Source organism: Anopheles gambiae, chromosome 3 (genome assembly GCF_943734735.2).
Source record: "Anopheles gambiae chromosome 3, idAnoGambNW_F1_1, whole genome shotgun sequence".
Lineage (NCBI taxonomy): Eukaryota > Metazoa > Arthropoda > Insecta > Diptera > Culicidae > Anopheles > Anopheles gambiae.
The window spans coordinates 84,544,859-84,565,337 of NC_064602.1; the positions used below are offsets into that span (position 1 = coordinate 84,544,859).

The 20,479-nt window shown below is 48.6% G+C and overlaps 1 protein-coding gene across 1 annotated transcript in view; it reads left to right on the plus strand.

Annotated features, from left to right (window-relative positions):
• Positions 1-227: 227 nt before the first annotated feature.
• The window catches only part of LOC133393935 (protein commissureless 2 homolog), a 54,069-nt gene continuing 33,817 nt past the window's right edge, over positions 228-20,479 (plus strand). Inside the window, exon 1 of the mRNA XM_061661173.1 lies at positions 228-1,789. Coding sequence (XP_061517157.1) covers positions 1,243-1,789 — 547 coding nt within the window. The 5' untranslated portion in view covers positions 228-1,242. The remainder of the gene's footprint in view (positions 1,790-20,479) is intronic.

A 20,479-nucleotide genomic window follows, 5' to 3' on the forward strand; every position in this document is an offset into this window, starting at 1 on the left:
GATTGACTATCCTGCTATGGGGGGAAATCAATTAGTCACTGAAAGCCAAAGCCCACTAGTGGTACAGGCAGGCCTTGACCGATAACGGTTGTTGAGCCAAAGAAGAAGAAGAAGAAACTTTGTGTCTTGATTTTCTTGTTTTAAGTTCCTTTTTGTAGTTACCAAACTACTTCTTAAAAATCAATAGAATAAAATTTACATAAAACGAAAGGAAGCTTCCAGTTACATTCTGCAGAAAAAAAAACCAACAAAGTTGTTCTGTCCCGCATTCACACTAACCTAGCCCACCGTGCAGCTGCGAGACGAAATGCCACAGCACGAGCGCAGCCGGCAGCGCTCATCAGACGCGACCCTTCACGCACTGCCCTCAGTACGAAAGCAGGCTTGCGACCGACCGGGTGCGCATACGTGTAGATACGACGCTTCCCTCGACCGAATTTCCGTACCGTTGCTCGCCCTCGCTAGGAAGAGAAAACGAACGTACGAAAAAAAAAGCAAAACGATCGAAAATTGCCGTGCGATTTTAAACGCGAAACAAATAAAAAACGAAATAATTGTGAATATATCAAATCAACAAAGCGCAAAAGTAAGTGTCACATTTAAAACCAACAGCCACAGACGCAGAAAGCAGTAGTGCAGTGAAAAGGAGTCATTTAGCTAGATGAAATCCTTTGCAAACGTGTGAAATTCGATAACACTCACTTTACATACCCACACACACGCATTTGGTTTGTTTTTTACTCTTCTTCTTGTGGCGGATTCGGTTTAAGTTGCCCTTTACGCCTTTTAAACGCAAATCGGTTTTGTGTGTTGGAGCTGAAATAATCTCTTGCACAAAGTGTATGTGTATGCTTCCCGGCTTATCCCCTGTGAAACCGAGCCTAACAACAAACCGGTGTGCCAGTTGGCTGTGTTATCAAAGTTGAGTAAGTTGATCTGTGCCCCGCGCCTTGCTGTTGACGAGAACGAATATTCGAATCCGAAGTTCGCACAGCAGAGATTAAGCGATTTTTGGGAGTGAAACAATTGTGGATCTGTGTTCTGAATCTGCTCAAACGAAAATAAAATAAAAAGGAGCAAATTGCTGCGTGCTTTCAACCTCATCCAAGTAGTCGACGACAAAGTGTGCCCGTGAGTACATGTGGTGTCTGGCTCTGTCAATGTGTTGTTGTTGTTGACACACGGCGTGTGTTTTTTTTGCGAATAAAGTTGTGCGCGGTCCTTATTGAGTGCGGATCGAAAATGATTGAAAACTTCGAGTCCAAGATTACCTTCGAAATACCGACCAATCTCGACTTTGACAAGCTGATCCGGGGCAACAACTACACGCTGTTCTGGCAGAACCTGCACCAGCAGCAGCAGCAGCAGCATCACTACCCGGGCACCGTCGCCAGCGGTGCGGCAGCCCGGCTGGCCGCCGTCGGAACGGCCGGTGCGTCGGCCGCCACCGCAGCCGCAGCGGCCACGTTCGGCGGCATGGGCTCGGACGGCGGCGGCAGCCCGTTCGGCGGTGGGTTCGGTTCGTCCGGCTCGAGCCTGTTCGGGGGCATCGACTACAGCAACGGCAGCAGCGACTACGGCCTGCTGAACAGCCTGCAAACGTTCGCGAACCGGGGCCGGGATGGGCTCGGGGTGGGCCCCGGCACCGAGCAGATGCTCGACCCGACGTACGAGCGGTTCATCGGTGACGTCTGGGTCGGCATCGTGCTCACGCTCATGATCCTGTCGTCGATCTTCTGCATGTGCTCCTGCTTCCTGTATCACAAATTTCGCCAGTGGCAACGAAACGGTAAGTGCGCGATAAATCACCCTCACCTGTAGCACCGCAACAGGATCGTTGTTTTTTTTTTTTGCACAGCACCCGGAATGCAATAACTCTGGGAACTGCGGCGGAGTGCTGGTCTGGGCAAGAACTTTTACGAATATATTGCTGTAACTAGGCGCAGCCTAGTTTGAGCATTCCAATGTTGTTTTATTTATGTTATGCCATGGTGTGCCAGTTGCAATCGTTACAACTGTTGGACAACAGACCAACGCTTCAGTAGCTTTGTTCGGGGGAGACTACAAAGTTTGGAGAGCTTTTTATCTAGAAATTCAGGCTTTGATATCTCTGGACGCACAACATTTCGGCAGAGCTCTGTTGGGTCATATGCACCTTCAGTGTTTTGTCGAGTGAACAAACTTCTGTTTTTTAGGAACAAATTGAACCATATTCTTCCAACTTCCCGGTGTTTAATGCTACGCTACGGAGCTGGAATGTTGATTGGAATTGTGTTATGAGTTTTCGGTAGTCTTCAGGAAGATAAGAACAGTATGCTCAGTATGTTCTAGCAGCAGGACAATTTCTGCTATCTCCGTTGGGTTTTTCTTCAAAGCACGTTTTGCCTAGACCACGTCTGAGGTACGTCTGTGGGAACCTAGAACACACACGTGTGCGGCTGCTGGAAAAGGTAAAAGGACCCCTTGCTCTAGATAAGGTCCTCCCAATACACATATTTCCCCGAAAAACTAACAACAATTTGCCGTTGGATGCAACAACACACACATACACCCTCCAATGTAGCACGCGCCTTTCCGGCAGTGAGAGTGGTGCAAAACTTGCTCGTACGCGGTAGCAGCAGGATCGGATCGTCAAACGGAACTGTGGAGCAGTGGCTTATCAAATTTATCCCTTCGGCAGGATGGATAGAGCATTGGGTTGGTGAGCTACATGCTGGCAAAACCATCCCCCCGGGTTGGGCAATGATACCTCTGTGTATGGTTTGTGTACCGTTTCCAGTCGGCACAGAACGGAATGGTGGTTGGAATAAAGCACTGAGAACCTCTCCAAAAAAAGCGACACACGAAGTGCACACCACACCAGAGCTGATTGACATTAATTTAAGATAAACTCTGGGCGCCTCCGGAGAACACTGCCAGCACTACCGCACTCTGGTTGCCTTCTCGTAGACCACCCCCCGCCATAGAGATATAGGTTCCCCACAAAACATGGCTGAATCGATTGTTTTGTGTGTGTTTTTACTCGATTACTGCTTCCAATTTTTACTTTTTTGGGTTTGCCAGTGGTGGTTCCGGTTTGCAAAATCGAACTTCCTCTTCTTGCAAATGTTAAAAGTTTTGCTTTTCCACCCGGAACACGGAGCAAACGGGGTACAGCATTTGGTGTAGGTGTGTACCCTTCCGGGCGTCCTGATACGCGCGTACCGCGACGTCCATAAATATGCCAACTGTGGCATTTTTTTTGGTAGCGTTTTTGTTCTGTTTCCGGCATTGGAGGGACGAGCTGGTAGAAGTTGTTTGATCACTTCCAACCACAATCGCCGCCCGCGGCTTGTTGCTCAATTATGCATTCGTAACGCGGGCGGGCGGCCTATCACCTCCAGGATATTTGGGGCATGCGAGCGGGGCACGGACGGATTTCCTCGTTGGCCAAACATTTTATTGATGAAATTTATCGTTCCGGCACTACTTTTGGGGTAAGGGTTGGTTTTGCGGCTTCGCAGTAAAAAAATGCCAAAAACCCCGAAAAAAAACACACACCCATCCCTCATATCGCTCATTCGTATGCAACACCCGACAAACTTCCGCGTGAGCTCTCTGCCGGCGGTTTGTCGGCAAAAGTAAAAAAACAGGTTAACCAACCTGTTTCCACACCAGCGCCGTACCGTTGCGAGATGATAACCTTGGAACATCAGCACGCAGCAGCAGCCCCCAACCCAAGCTGCTGCCGAGAGTGATTTGTGTTTTTATCTACCATTTAACCGCGCCATCTCGCGGCAATTCGATAAGGCGTGCGCGCGAACCACTAATCGGTTCCCGCTTGCCTTGGATTGGGTACGTACGTGACACGTACGCCGGAGAGCGCGCGTGAGCGGAGCTTTTGCGATCGATTCCGAACGGTCTCCGCACAGGTCACTCACACGCCTCGCATCAGCTTCTTCTAACGGTGCTTTCGCACCGGCTTTTGCGCGCCATAAATACTAATCGAATGTGTCAATTATCCTTCCGGCGGCCGGAGGGTGATGGGCGGACATAGCGCAGAGGTATGTGTGTGTGTGACCTTGTGCTGCTGAAACTGGAACTGCAAATGAAGATTGATCTAGGGTTCTGACTGGCAGGCAGGCAGAATCGGCAATTGTGGCAACCATCTGCGACTGCTTCCGGAAGCTTTTTTGTGCCTGCGGTGTTTCGAAGTCCCCAGCTAATCTCACCCCAATATTGTGGGGTCGCTTGTTTTTCGGGCAACAAATTCTACTCCATTTGTGTCCCAGCTTCAGGAAGAGAAAGAAGAAGAAATAAAAAAGGAGTGAAAGTTGAACCTCTGAATGCTACAGAATCACAAGACGACCAAGGTGACTCACGCTCCAGGAATTTGGGCACTGGGCACAGAGCTGCAGAAGAGGGCACCGTCGTCTCATCATTCATTATTACCACAGTGCCTGGCAGTGCCTTGGAAGTGCGCTCCGGCCGAGGTCATTCTTGAAACACAGATAGGCGGTAGCACAGCATTTCACCGCATCACGCCAGGCAGACAATCCAATATTTTCCATCATTCTGCGCTGGCATTCCGCTCCATGTTCCGCCCAGCGCATGTTGATGCGCCCGACGTCCAACGACGGCGACGACGACGACCTTCCACCACTTTACTCAAAAACAGTGGGATCTCGCACCAGCTAAGCGGTTTCGATCGTTTTGTTCGCCGGGCTCTTACGCTGTCTTACCTTCTTTTAATCCTTTTATCTGCCCGGGTCCATATCGCCTCCGTCCCGAGGTCGTACCGGGCTTTGGTGAGCTTGATGTCCTTTTTTTGTGTGTGTGCTTTTGCTGCTGCTATTCATTCTTTGCCCATCGCTATGGTGTGCTCCTATCATCATCATCAGCCCAAGTGACGATTGCTCAAGCTTCTACGCCTTCGACACAGCGCCCCTTCGAACCGCCCGGGAATGGTAATTGGAACTAATGGATTTCGTTCTATTTGGATTAGTTTTTTCCTCATCCTCCTCTCTTGCTCTCTCCCTCTCTCTCGTTTTCTATCATTCTCTTCACCGTTCCCATTGTGTGTCCCTATCTCTTAACTATTTTGTCCCAGGATTATGTATACCGGCCCGCGACCACGAGTCCCAATCTCGACCACTTACCTTCTCTTCTTCCGGTTGTGTTGCCATAAAGAGCCTGTTTTTTTTTTTTTTGGTACAAAAAAGTGAACCCACCTTCCTTCAACTGCCGGTAAAACCGATCCTGTTTTCCGTGTTTTTCTGCTCCTTCTCCCTGGTCGTTGTACGCCACATTGTTTCTAAATCTATCTGTTTGTCTGTTTTATACGTGCCACTTTGTCTTATGTCTCTGACCAGGGACAGGGTAGCGTGAAATAAAACGCAATAAAATGTTACTACCACACTGGTTCTTGTTTGCTCCTTAGGTCCTTTTCCGCTTGCGCGTCCCTCTCCGCTAATGGAATCGTTGGCCCGGATGGTTGCGGTGACCCAACGGCATGCTTGTACAGGTGTGTGCAAATGGTGCGCGTAAATGGAGGAAAGTCGTCGGATGAGATCGTTCGGGCGAAAAAACTGATGGCATTAGCTCACACATTTATTGTGCCAATGTGTATTCCCAATTTGGACCTAGTAGTGTAATGTAATCGTGTAGGCCCACTCTGTTGCTCCCTGGAAACAGAATTGCACCCTTTGCTTTTGCTATCGCTATCGCCATATTGATACGCAAGGGGCCGCAGTGATTAGAATCGGCAATCAGTTCGATCTGGACTGGACGATGACTGCCATGACTCGGGTAGATGCCCATTACGTGACCATTACGCCTTTCGGTAACCGGTCTCTGCGCGGAACAAATGTCCAAATAAAGTTGCATCACAGCTCGGCTAAATTGACTGGTCACTGGTCACGGTCACCGGCATCAAGGGTCCCTGTTTTTGCACCCTTGACCCTCCGGGACATGGACATATGTTCGAATTGGCTCTGGAATCGATTAGAGCTGCCGGCCGCAAAACCCGAACGCCTAACTCGAATAACTATTGTATTGAATGCATCTGCACGTGACTGCACTCGCCCTGTCGCTCTCTCTACACGTTGGTTGGGCAGTTCGATCGCTTCTCCACTCTGGTGTCTCTGCATCCTCTGCAACACAATAACAGCGATAGTAAATAATAGCAATTAGAACCGAATGTGCCGCTGGAGGAACTGCATTCGAAAGAACACCAACCGAGGGTTGTGACCTCAGAGCGCAGGGGTGTACCCATTAGTGTAGCCTGTGCGCCTGGACGTTGACGCCGTTGCTCATGCGAGCAGGAAGTGGGTCATTAATCATGTTGCCATTGCCAACCTACCGGGACCTACCTCAACCACGCGGGCAACAGTGTGGTGGAACGCGTGCGCGAAGCAAACCGTCCAGCGTTTCAGCATGCCGAACCTGAGGTCTAAAGTAGGGTTTTCGGAGGGACTGTTGTTGTTGTTTTTTTGTTTCACTTCTTTCTCCTGTTTAGCTTAAAAATAGTAAGGGCGCCATTGTGGGTAGACCGGAACCATTTTCGGTGATTAAGCACTAAACTTCAAATCAAACTACAACTCGAAAACTATTGACCTTTTGGGTTTTGGGTTTTTTTTGGGGCGGGCATTGGCGTCTAGCCTTGCTTCGCCGCTGCCTGCTGTCTCTAGCCATGACAACACTCGCTAAAGGCAATGGGAAGGCAATAGAAAGAATAAAAGCCATTATCGAAAAAAATTGGATAATTCCTGGAACAAAAAAGCAGCACAAAGTTTCACTTCTGCTGCTTTTGTTGCATAGTTTTCCACTGTTGTGTGTGGACAATGAAGGTGGAAATGAAGAACCCCAGAGAACGGGCCGACAGAACCCCGATTAACTCTCCACTTTATTAGCTGCTCGAAGCAAAGCTCGAAACGATTTTGCTGCTCCGGTTCGGGGGAGGAAGCCTTAAATGGTATTGCTTGTTTTTTTATGTGTGTTTTGTTCTTGCCCGCGTCTACCGTCATCATGCCACCAGGACCGTAATGGCCCACCCTTGTGTCTTGTGTCAAAATGGTCGATCGAAAAACGATGTACGATCGAAACGCGCGGGGTCGCTCGGGGCTCATCAATTACTCATAATTTGTTTGTTATGATGAGCGAATATGTTTTTCGGATTCGTTTTCCCATCCGTCGCGGCAGACCAGCTAGGGACAAAATATTTTATGTCCCCTCGTCCCTTGTTCTCTTCATTAGCTGTGTCGAAGCGCCCTTCCTTTCCTTCTCTCTCTTTGTTTGATTGCGCTTCGTTCGATCCTAACTGTGACGGCGAATGTCCTTTTGCTTGTTTTTCGATTGGGCGAGCACTTGGGCGAGTACCAGAACGTTTTTGGAATTGTATCTCTCCTGGATATGATGGTCCTTTGTTACCAATCAAACACACACACACACACAGGCCAGAGAATGTTTCATCATTTTCCAGTTGACTTTCCGACTGTCCCCGGGTCTGCAAAACCCGCGCAGCATTGGCAGAATCAGAAAAAATGATGGAAAAGAATTTCATTCAACCGGCTTTTTCCTACCTGAACCCTGGACCACATTGGCTTTTAACCCCCACGGAGGAAGCGTACCATTGGAGCAAGGGCTTGGTGGTGAAAATTTGTGTCAATTGTCCAACTGTCGAGAAGCTAACCCGGAACATATTTGAGGAAACGGGAGAACTGCGGCGGGGATGAAAAAAAAAACAAGGCGGAATGTACACTACTTTTTCCATAATTGAATTTCGAGCAGTCTCAAATTGAGTCTCTTGAAGCGTGCGCGAGGAGCAGAATGAACACGTAAATGATTCGCGCTGTGTTTGGAGGCCAGGGCACGACCAAGGGGCCGGCAAGCTCTAGCGAAAGCTCGGAAATCAATCAATGCCAGTTCGTTTAATTTCGTTGTTTTCAATGGCATTCGTTCTTTTTTTTTTTGTTGGGGCACGTTTTGTCGACTGTTTGGAAAGTAATCACACGGCGACTCCAAACCTGTGCGACCTTGGAACTTGAAATCCTCGGGTTTTTTTCAGCACCATTCCGGGGCAGTAATTTTTATCAGCAGAGTAGCGAGCGTGTAGCCAAATACCTTCCCAAGAGTTTGTTGTTTTCTGTGTTTCCTTTCGGGGTCTTTTTTGTGTGTGTGAGTGTATTCTGCTTTGTTTTGCAATGAATTGCTGGGGCTGGAATTCTTCGTTCCCGCGCGCACTGGAACCCTGGGGATGCGGGAACTCAGGAAACGTCAGGCTTCCAGATGAATATTCACTGTCATTCATCCGGATGTGGGTGTTACGTGCAAGGCTGCAATGAGACACTGTGCAAGGGCGAGGGCACAATCAGGAACACGATAAGAAAATGTTGACAATCGAACGCGCTAACTTGGTTTCGAGCGCAAATCGAGCGAAAAGCGAAGAGTGTCTCAGTGTCCCGACCACACCCCCTCCGACAGCAACAACCCTCCTGATGCTTTGAATGTTGGTTTTTGGCAGTAGCGCTCTTGTGTCGGCTCCTGGGAGAGCTTCTGCAATGTCTTTGAAGATTGTGCCCAAAACCTTTCGCTTAACCTTTCCGCGCCCGCTCAGTCGATCAGCGATTACGATAGCGTTGCTTTCATGCTCCTGCTGCCGAAGAGACCAAACCAAAAAAAGAAAAGAAGAGAAGCTGTAAGGAAATGAAGCCCCTTTAGAACCTCTTTTAGTGCAACGTGTCTCTCGGAGGACCACGTAGCGAAAGCTGCCTTTGCCTGTGCCAAGAAGCCGCACGTCCCGCACGAGGTTCATTATCGGTACACACACACACAGCGGAACAGGAAGTGACCGGAACATATTTTTCTTGGCCGCACACCAACGACCGACGACACTGCGACAGCAGTTGAATGCCCGATAGCGCTCCGTTCACCTTGGGGAAATGGGGGCCTCCAAACCAGGGCCAAACGTCCCCCCCCCCCCTGCCTTGGCGAATGCGCCAAACTTAAGTAATGACTATTGAACGGCCCTCCTAACACTCGTTACAGACTTTCATTTAATGGAACTGTCGTCGTCGTCGTCGTCGTCTCTGTGCTGCTCTTTCCCCTTCCTGTTAGAACGCACCCTGAATGTCCCGCATTATACTGTGCAGCAATTCCTTTGAGGATGGCAATTTAAAATTTTTGTCGCCAAAAAATAAGAAAAAGCTCCCCAATGCCTGCCACTTCTTCTTGCGGGAGACGTCTCCATTCTGCTGGAAATTGATTGGCCACTGCACTGGTTTTCCTCCTCTTTTGGCGCTGGAAACGTTGAAGACGTTTGGGGGTAGCAAGCTCACTTTGCCTTGCCTGCTTGGATCTTTGACGTAAGGATATAACCCTAAAGAATTTCTCCAACAAACTTTGTTGGAGCTTTCGCTGTGCTTTGCTTGCCTTTAGTAGGGGCGGTACTTTTTCTTCTGCCCGGGTGTGAGGGACAGTGTGCCTTTTAAAAAAAAGGAGGATCATATCCGCCGGCCCTGTTGCCCAAAGACCCACCCGGCGTTGATGATACGTCGGAGCAGCGGGACGGGACCTGGGAGGTCGTGAATTTTATGGTCGCTTTTTGTGTTGCTGTTGTTGTTGTTGTTGTTTGAGGGCTTCTGCCGGAAATTGCCGACTAGCGCAGGTTGGTTGGTTGGCTGACTTTTGAAACACAGGGGAGGGGGAGCGAAGAAAACAACCCGACCGGTGAAAAACGAGCACCATACTTTGGTGCAAACGCGCAAGTTTTCGTAAAAGGATGGATGGAAACAGTTTTGCTGCCGGAGCACTAGCCACCTCTGGCTCAGTTTGAGACGGCTGAGGCGTCGGGTTTTACTTCCGAATGGTGCAACAAGAAGCGGCACAGGAGGGTGATTATGATTGACGTAGTTTGGTTTTCGTTCCAGTCGTTTTCGGTGCAAAGAATCTTCGCTGGAATGAAAAATGGCAATCCTAATTAGGCATGTATACGAAGCCGTCAGCTCGCTTCAGAGGCTGCCGCTTGATTGAACCTTTAGCGCAGCACACGGAGCACGTCGAGTGAACTTAACCGGAAGCGGGTACAGGGTTTCAGTGTAATTTCTTGCCCTCTTCACCGCGCGCCATTACGTGACGTCGCCTGTTGTGTCCGTTATGTCCGGTCGAAACGAAATTCGAAAGAACGGGCCAATATTTTTGGGACACAGCCGGCATTCCCAAGCACAAACACCGGTGTGCACATTTTGAAGGACAAAGAATGTCGGCCGCTCGGCGGGCAGCGAGCAATTTTTGAGGTGACATTCCGTGCGCGGGCAAGACATTCTTTGAAGGACATCGTATTCTGGGGGTGCTTTTTCTCTCCTAGCCGCCAGACCGCTGCGGCATTTCAACTGGACGGAGGACGGTTTTTTTGCTGCTACCACTCAAGTAGACATTGAAAAAGTGGCCAAGATGATGTAATGTCGGTGCGGTGGGGCAGAAATTCTTGGGATGGGATAATAAGCGCGGAACCCTGTGACGCAGCGCGTGTAATGATGGAACTCGGCTCCGTTTTGGACGGTGGATTATTACGAAATGAATTTCTATTAATCCCACTACCGTACCGTGCGGTGCTGCTGCTGCTGGTCTATGAACACCGGAAGGTGTCTTTGCTCACTGAAGGTGTCCTAAACCGTGGCACATCAAGCACCACAGCGGTGTCACAGTGGTCGCGGTAGCTTAAAGGTGACGATGAAAGAATGGAATTCGTTTAGTTCGTGTTCGTACGCCGGAGCCCTTAGAGAGCCCCCGTCCATTAGTTACGGGCCTCTAGATGGGCGAAGGCATCAGTGTGGCTCTGCAGCAGAAGCAGCAGAACAGAAAAGCCTCTGGAGCAGCAGTCATTTTTCTTGGTGTGCACTCTCTCTCAGAGCCTGCCCTGATTGCATCGTTTTCTCAGCTCCGCTTATCCGCTTACCTTTAACGACGCAGGAGCGTAGGAAGCGACGGTTGACTGATTACACCGGGAAGCAACGCGCAAGATGGGGCATAGGGATTAAGAAATACTTTAGCCTTCCCCCTCCCCACCCCCCACCCCCTCAATGTGCACCACGTACCGTTCAGGTACACATGAAAGGGTCGCGCCAGTGTCAAGAAGAATGTGCCACCGAGTGCCGCTTCTTGCCTGCTCACTTGGCCTCAACGGTCAAGCATCATCCGGATGGTGATGGATTTGAATCTAAAAGAGCATCTTTTTAGCACACCTTCGGGCTCGAGCTTCGGCACATCAAACCATCATCCATCCGGCCCTGCCAAGAATCGATCAGCTCGTGTTGTGGTCGTACATCAATCCATTAGATATCCCATCCGGTTGGCTGTTCCATCCAGCAGGACTATCTGTTCGTATATTTGCATTAATTATTGGACTGCTCTGTTCACCCATAACCCACAAATCCCGGGTCTTGCCGCTGCTCTGCCACCGACCCCGGCCGGCGTGCGGTTTCTGAACGATGGTGAGAAGCTCGCGCTCAGAATATCCGAGATTCTTCCCGACCAACTTCTCGGATTTTCCGCCCGGCACACAAAACCACCAACTACCGGAACCACAGTAGTTGGGTTCAGCTCTCTATGTGTGTGTGCCTGTGTGCTCTGTTGAGTTCTTTTCCATCGCCTCGTTCGTGTGCGGAAAGCAAAAGTCTCCATCTACAGCATTAACACACTCACTATGACCACGGAAATGGTGCGGGAAGCTCGTCTGCACAGGATGCGGTTAACGGGCTGGGGCAGTTGCAAAAACCCAAATCCAAAATGACGTCCCGTTTGCAGGGTTGTGCATCATCACCACCAATGATGCCGACTAGGAGATGTCTTGAGGTATGATTCCATCCACTATCATCATCAGGAGCCTTCGTTTTGCTTGGGAAGTTTGAGGTCCAGAGATGCAAAATAGAGTCGTTGTGTGTGTGGGGTGTTTGGGTGTTTCTCTGGTTGTTGATTCGCCCAAGCACGCCCGATATCCGTCCGATAAGAAATGTGTTGTTGAAGCCTTGAAGCCTGGAGTAAGTTTTACATCCGGTTTTTCCCAGTGCTGCCACTCGTGTTACATGGGGAAGAAATTGAATGCAATCTGTGCATTGTTGCCTCCCGGGCTCGGACAATGTTTACCGGACAGATTTACGTCTGCGACGGAAATGGTGCTTGCAAGGAAACAATCACGAGCGAGAAGCCATCATCATCGTACAGCGAATGGGATTGAGTGCAGCTGATGGTAGTGATGACGATATCTGTCCATCAACGGTGTAGAGATCCCGGCAGATCCATTGCTGTGTTCGCTGGGCAGCACAATTTCTTTTGCATCACTTTCAGCGCCATCCAACAAATCAACGGCAGGGTGTGTTCTACACTTTGATTAACTTCTTTCATTCGCTGGCTGGCTGGCTGGATGAAGTGGTTCGCCGTGGTCCTGCTCGCGCCATCTCCTCTGTCCGGAGATCTGGCGCGTTTGCAGTGCAAATGCGAAATGCTGAGAATGTAATTTTCACCTCCAGCAGAAGTTTTCATTCCCACCGAAACCACCGCTCCAATGCGGAGGAATCTGAGGCAGAGGCAGAGGACGGTGGTGTTCCTTTTGCTGAAATCGAGCGGATGAATAAAACGAGCTGGCAGAAATCGTATTTCTTTCAGTTTTTTTTTTCATTCTTTACGACCTGCACCCAAGCCCCCCGGCAAGGGATAAGGGTCCTTCTTCGCACACGCTTTATCAGAACGCTATATTTCGATGGGAGAAATACGATACTTGTCAGTGCCGGTGGTGGAGTTGCTTCCCGTCAGAACCTGGTGGCGAGAACGGTGACGACGATGTGGATGATTTCTTCGTCCGTTTGTGGTGCAGGAGATCTTCATCCATTCTCGCTCACGCCGATCGATCCTTCATTGTGGGATTGCACTGTGCCGCCGGATTGAAAGACGGCTCTTTCGGGCGCAGCAGATTAGGTTTCTCTATCGCTGATGCTGTCTTATACCCCCAAAGGCTGAATGAGGGAGGCAGAAGGGCACTTCTGCTTTGCCGCATCGCTGCACGCCGATAAGCTGCAAGGACATTTCCTCCGAATGGTCGTTTTTGGAGTTTTGTTCAATTCTCAGGCGTGTTCCTTCGTTCCAGCTCTGTGTCAGCAGGTTGTGCGCGCCAGTTATACGAATGCATTTTTCATGTTTTATGTCTCCCCGAATGCGCCTTCTCGTAAGAGAGACACACAAAAAACACAGCTTAAGCTCACATCAAACCCGACATCTACGAAATTCGATTGTTTGATAATCTTCACGTACACATGCTCTGCCGTGGCGTATCAGCTCAGTCCGATCTTGGTCCATCAGTACCGTAAGCCATCGGACGGGCGGGCGGGCTGACAGCACAGCTGACAGAGATAAAGGCGAGAAACAAATTAGAACACAGATGCACATCTACGCTCACTTTGCCAGTAAAAGAACCGTTTTTGATCATTGCTCTTACGCTGCCGCTGCCGTGGCCGGACGGAGTGACGATCGATCGTTGGGCCGGGAGTATCGGATCGGTAGTGTATCGAATTACGGATTAGGATTTGGGAGAAATAGCAAAACTGTGTGCTTGCGCGTGTTCTTGAACCCGCAAAATTGAAAGCATTTTCGTGTGCGCAGCAGGCAGGCCACGCCAGGATGTAATCCACCGTACGGAGAAAACGTCCGTGTTTGATTGGATTTTGAAGCTCTCCTAATCGAGTTGTGTATGTGAGGTTGAGGGGGGGTTTTTTAAGGGTTTTGTAATTTAATAGCAAAGATGCATAGAGTGCTGTTGCTTTCGCTTTGTTCTTGCTTCTCGTGCTGCATATTAGTGTTTTTTTTCTGTAAATCGGGTTTGTGTGCTTTTTGTTGTTAATGCTTGGATACATTGATTGGAATACATGTATGAGGTACATTGAAAGACTGAGAGCTTTGAGGGAAACGGATTAAAATTATGTTTGTTCTCGAGCCTGAGCTTTTAAGCGGCCTAAGACTGGATAGAGTGTTGTTACCTTAGAAAGTTTTTGATGTCTTGTTTAGCAGCTTATGGATAGCTTTCGGAAATAATTCTATACATTAATTATTTATCCTGAATCCAGATTTCAATCTTTGAAGAAAAATCATTTCAATGACGAATCGAAACATAAGGTTCCAAAACTTATCTCAATTTCTCAAATTTTCTTATGTAGAACTATGCATACAATTAGTAAACATGGAAGTTTACATGTATCAAATGACTCCTTGTGGAACTTCTTGGGTTTTGCAGGATTGAATGAATCCTCGGACAATAATGCAGGCTTTTTGGATTAAAACATCTTAGCTAGACTCATCTTCAATACTATGGATGATGCTTTGCATTAGCAGAGCATTAATAGCCTTTCCAGGATTTTTAACGTTGAAAACATTCATAGGCTTTAGAAGACCTAAACCTGTACAAATTAAAACATTCCTTGAAATGCGATTTTGTTGAAATTCCAGATTCCTTCGAATCTTGATTTAGAATTTATACAAAATTATTTAACTAAATTCGTGACAATACGGATGACAATAACATCAACAAATTTTTCCACATTGTCCTAAGGATAGAGTTCCACAACCAAAAGCACCATCCAGAGATACATTTATTTGGTTTTCATCCTCCCGACACGTACCGTGGGAGATGGATTTTAAGTAATTTGCTTAAAAAATGATCCCTCAAAAAATACCACCAACCAGAATCCGTGAATCGTTGCGAAACAATCCGCGTGCACCGGCGCTACAAAACGTTTAATTCATCAAGCGGTACAAAAATATATATGGGACCAAAATGTTCCTTCCCACTGCTCTGCTGTCCCAGCCCCCCACTTGGCAAACATTCATTGATCATGCCCGGCACGAATCGCAAATTTATTTCGCACGTCCACGAACACGTCGTCCAAAAGGCGGCTGAAATATGTCGATGTCCCCTCGAGTAGGACACACACACGTCGGCGAGAGAATGTGAGAGTGGGACACACTCATCCATCGTGCGCTTCTGTGCGTTGTGTAACGTCCACTGGCTTTAGTACGGGAGCTCATGCAGGCTGGCGAGCGGAAGAAAAAGGAACATTGCAGCTGCCGAGGATGTGAGGAAAAACTATTTGAAATTCCAAATTGGTCCCATCGAACACACTACAGCACCGCCAGTGGCGGAGAGAGGCTGCGAAGCAAAAAGGGCGGCATTTGAAGGGCAAATACGGGGCCGCAGCGGCTGCACAATAGGCGTGGGTTTATGAAATGAAAATTTGTCGAAAGAAAGATGATGAGACCTGGGGAGACCTGGGGGGAAGGTAGAGCACCACCCCGGCTGGACGCTAAATCAAACACAATGCATAGCCAAATAGACGCTTGCGCCTGGGTCCCGTGCGGGTGAGCCTATGATGACGTATCCAATATATCCTGAATCAAACGCGCGGGGTGGGTTGGATCTCGCCGTCTCCCTCCCCTCTCCCTCACTACTAGATGATGAATTGGCGCGAGAAGGCGCGGGGACGAAATTTATGCTTTATGAATTTTAATCAACATTGTTTTCGAACGTGTACCGTGCGCTTTGCGTCCTTGTCCATGCCTGCCTGCCCCGTACAACACCCCTCGTGAGGGCTATGTGGTGAGGCACAAAAAAAACCAAAAAACTATGGGACATTGAAGTTGGCTACAGTTTCAGGCCAACAGGAGGACGACAGCATACATATGCACCACGGTACGGGTAACCCGGGTTTGATGGTTCTCGGTAAGGCTACATACACACCACAAGCCAGCGGCTCTCTATGTTCTGGCTTTCGTTCTTCAACCGATGTAAAGCCTCAGAACCCCAAAAACCCCAACAAAAAGGGACACAGTGCCAGGAGCACCAGTAGCAGCAGTAGCAGCAGTACGAGCAGCCCTGAAGTCCTTCCCGAACGCTGTGGAAAATCAAACACCAAAGAACGGAACATAGCCAAACAAGAACGCGCGCGCCCGCTGCCTCGAGGAAAGCGAGCCTACCCTACTCTCACTCGCTCCTTTGCCAGCGTGGTCTACTTGGGTGTTGGTGGAAATCAGTGCACCGAAGCATCGAGAAACGAGCCTGCGGCAGGCTTTACCGAGCAAAAGTTTCGCTTTTATTTGCACAGCAAAGTTGTCCTGATAAAACACAGCCCGACCGACGGGCGACTGAGCGAGTGCCGGAGAAAAATGGAAATCAAAATCAAAGTTTTTAAAACCCATCCAGCCAAGTCCACAAGACGCTGAGAAAGATGCTCCCGAGTAGCTTAAAACCGATGCTTGAGTTTGCGAACCGAGCAGAGCGATGAGCATCCCTCTCCTCGATGCACACACACAAAAAGCGTCGAAGCGCGGGTGCGAGAAGCATGCCCCCAGGAATGGGAGAAACGTCATCGTGATGAAATTATGTGCTCGGTACAGATTTGTGTGCAGAGAGTTCGGTCCAAAGTGGAAAAGCAAAAAAGAAAAAGAAAAACGACACACAGCCCGCCAGTTCGTGGTGTTCGTCGAGGATAATAATTTGATTCATAATAATAAGATACTCGTGCAACACTCGCTCAATGGCATTGATGGTATTTCGTTCCTTTTTTTTTTGTTGCTGTTGTTGCGAAGAAAAGGAAGCGTTTGCTGTGCTGTTGAAGGCATTGTCAGCATTGGTTTTTTGATGAGAAGCCTCAATCGTTTGAGGTCGAGGTTAAGCGCCGCCCGCAGCAACAGGTCGATCGGGTGCCTGATAGTGCACGCTGAAAATGGCCTTGCAGTGGATTGTTTAAAGCTGTTTCTTTACTTCTCTTCAAACCTTCAAGAGGGACCTATAATCTGTTAGTCTTTTGCGAAGATTTTGTGTGGTATGATTGGGTAGTTTTGAGAAGACGCGCCTTATATTGTTATTGTTATCAGTTGAGTCACAAAGATACATTAAATTGTTTCAAAATATTTCAATGTATCTTGGTAAGTGTATGGGCGAATCTTGAAGTTGTTGTACAAGTTGTATTCAATGGCCTATCATCAAGGTCTTTTTACAAACAAGTCCTCAAATAACCTGAAAAGCTCATAGAAGTGCCACATACTTCACTAGTTCTTATAAAATAAGAAATATCTACGATGATTAAGACCCCAGTGGAAATTAAGAATACAAAGCAACATTTGACATATGAATGAGAATTGAAACCTTAGAATTAAAATTAGAATCCAACTGAAAGTTTGAGCTTGACACCTCAGGTGAGACTTTTTGGTGGTATTTGTGTATGATCATTAATTATTTTATATGTTTAACTAATTTGCAAAAGATTGATAATGAATTCCAATCTTTTTTTTCTCTCTTGGACATCACTGAGAGGATACATGTAGATTTATTCTTGTTAATTTTGAAACATTGACGAGTTTGCGATGCTTCCTTTTGGTATAGATAAAGTAGTAGATTACAATTTTTAATGCCATTCTGAAGCGACAGGCGAACATCGCAACAAGCTGCTCCAAAAACAAGATTCCTATTAACTCAAGAACACACCCAAATTCTTCGTTGCCCTACTGGAGGTTGGAAACAATTTCACTTCACATTCACTGGGCAGCTGCAAACATTGTTCCAGGCGCTCTTGCAGGTCAGCGCAAGAACGCAGCAGCGGCCTCTGGCTCTGTGCTGTGGAGTGTGTAATGAGGAACGGAGAAAAAAACAATCCATCCTCAATGATTATTATTAGGCCGATGAAGTACGGGAATGCGCCCGCGATCCTTCTCGCCTGATATGGTGTGGCGCCCCTCTGCTCGAAACAATAAAGCCTAGGCAATCAAACTTCAGCAAAATGGAGCTGTGCGAGAGAGACGTTAAGTCCCTGTGGTGTTGAAGCCCCGTGCACCTTCATGTGTCCGGCAAACAAACGGCTCGACCTGAAATTAATTCCATTTTTTTGTTGTTGCTGTTGTTTCCCTCTGCTGGAAAGGAGGCAAGAAAAACATTGCGTTGTTGTGGGTCTTCAAGGCGAGGGCCCGGAAAACTCTTGGGCAAACAGATGACCCAACGCGAAGGCGCTCTTTCTCCTTCGCCGGGCCCGGGAATGATCGTACTTTAAAGATTACAAAAATTAATTTGTATACAAAAGTGCCCTGTCCTTTCCTTTCCTTACCACTACCGTTGATGTGGTTCCAAAAGCTGAGCAAATTTTGCGCTCGCTGTGTTCCGCCGGTCGTGGCAGAAAGCAACCTCACAGCGAGGCGCAATTTCTCAGCACCGTAAAGAAGATACTGATTAGTTGGAAGCGGATGTTAATTGCACCTGCTAACATGGTGCATGCACGAGGTGATGTTCGAGTTCGAAAGGTGCTAATTCCCCGACCCTAGACAATTGACACGTCGGACGAAATGGGCGACGTCTTGATGCGGTTGATCTAGATTCAGAAGACATCGTGCATCGTGCACCGTGTGTGCTCGGGATGATTTACTCTTTTAATCAATTCTGACTTCAACTCCAACTACCTTCCAACTATTGCGCAACGGCGCGGACAGATGACCCGCTTCGCCGACTGGACCGGTGGTCGAGCAGCCAGCGGCGCACATCGACATCGGGAGCGGATCTAATCTAACTAGGCGCTTGCCAATCGGAATAGGATTATGCGCACAAGCCAGCCGTTGTGTGTTCCTTTCGCACCGATAAGACCATGCGCCGGATCGTGCCATGTGTGTGTGTGTGTGTGTTTACAGTTTGTACTGAACACTTCCCATCGGTGATGGCCCGTTTTGGTTTGGCAAATACATTAGCTTGCGTCAGTGCTTTTTCTTCTCGAAGCAACTGCTCCCGGACGCACGGACGGGTGATTGGCATGGGCCTCCTGGTTGGAACGGGGCGCGAATCCCGCGATGACGTACGCAAGGGTTCCTTGATCGCCGCTCACCGGTTAAATGGCACAAAACTGACACGGTACGAGAGAGTGAGAGAGAACGAGGCAACAGTAACAGTTTATTTATTGTTTTTGCAATTTAAAACTGTTTTTGCGCGGTTAACGAGCGACCTTTTTAACACAGCCGATTGGAAAGGGGGCTGGCTACTAGTACCTGCTAAACGTCAATGACTTACCCCGTGCCCCACGCTCCTCCATGATCGCCGTGTAGGAGAGGCCAGGTGGGGGTGCAGCAGATCTTTCAACTCGAATTCAATCGTCACCGCTATTTTATTAAATGCACAACACTGTTCATACATAATGCATTAAATTTTATTGACGTAAAGGCAAACCAACGTAAACAAACCTTTTTGTGAGGGCGCGCGGTGCAGCAGCAGCAGCACCAGCACCAGCAGTGAGCGGGCACAGACACGTCACGTATTTATTTTAATGCATTTACAACCCCCGACAAGGACCGGGTCAGGTTTTGCGCATGGGTTCCTAGTGCGCCAATCCTTGCCGCAAGAAATCTGGCCGACACCACGTACGCGGCCGGGAGAACGTTTTATTTGCTTTAAATTTGCTCAAAATCGCTTTTCGGCGGACGAGCTTCCGGAAATGTGATCGGGATCATTAAACAGCGGTCAACCGCGCCGATCGGACCGAGGCAGAGAGAGAGACCTTGAGTGTTTTGTTGCATTTCCTTGTTTGTTGGGGCGATTGCTGGGGCAGCTAGACGATGGGGCAGCTTGTTTATTTTGCCTACCCCGGTTCACATTACAACCGTTTCTTCGCTGCCCACGGCTCCGATCATCATTAACCGGATCGTAAATGTCGCTCTGGGTTTGGTTTACATAATAATTTCCGAGCGACACAAGACAGGCAGCATTAGCAGGAAGCTGCCAGCCCGACGGCCACTGTAGCGCAAGGACACTGTGATACGGGTGAATGGGCGGTGCGTGCGGAACACGTCCCGAGAATCGTCATGCTCGCGAGTGTGTGCCAAGCGAGCGAGAAATTCTGTACTTGGGATGCGAGAAGAATGTGTTGTATGAATGAGTTTTATGATGTTTTGGTTGCTGCAAGAGAGGTTGGGTTTTTTGTTTTATTCTTCTGCGCTCTGCCTTTGTGTCTGTTGTGTCCCGGTGGCAGATGTGCGGACGATGGGATGGTCGAAAAGGAACGTGGAGTTGATTTAGAGGAACTATAGAGAGGTTGTTAGGAGCAAGAACACTTGTTGGACAGTTTCTTGGAAGGTTGGTTGGCATGTTTTGATTTATTAATAAGCATTTCCTTGCTCTCGTTGGGTCCTTTGAGTGACCTTTTGGGTGACGAGATGTAATAATGGCATCATTTAATATTGGTCAGCTTGGTGGACGCATTTACGTCATCGAGAATCTAGTGATGGGTAAATACAATTTTTTTCCGGAGTCGGATTGATCCAACTCCGGCACCCCTCGGAGTCGGACTCGGAGTTGCTCCGGACTGTTTAGCGGGGGGGGGGGGGGGGGGGGGGGGTGCGTTCGCGAAAACCCTCGGACTCATCGACTCCGAGTCCGGATCAGTCCGGATCAGTCCGGATCACTCCGGATCACTCCGGATCACTCCGGATC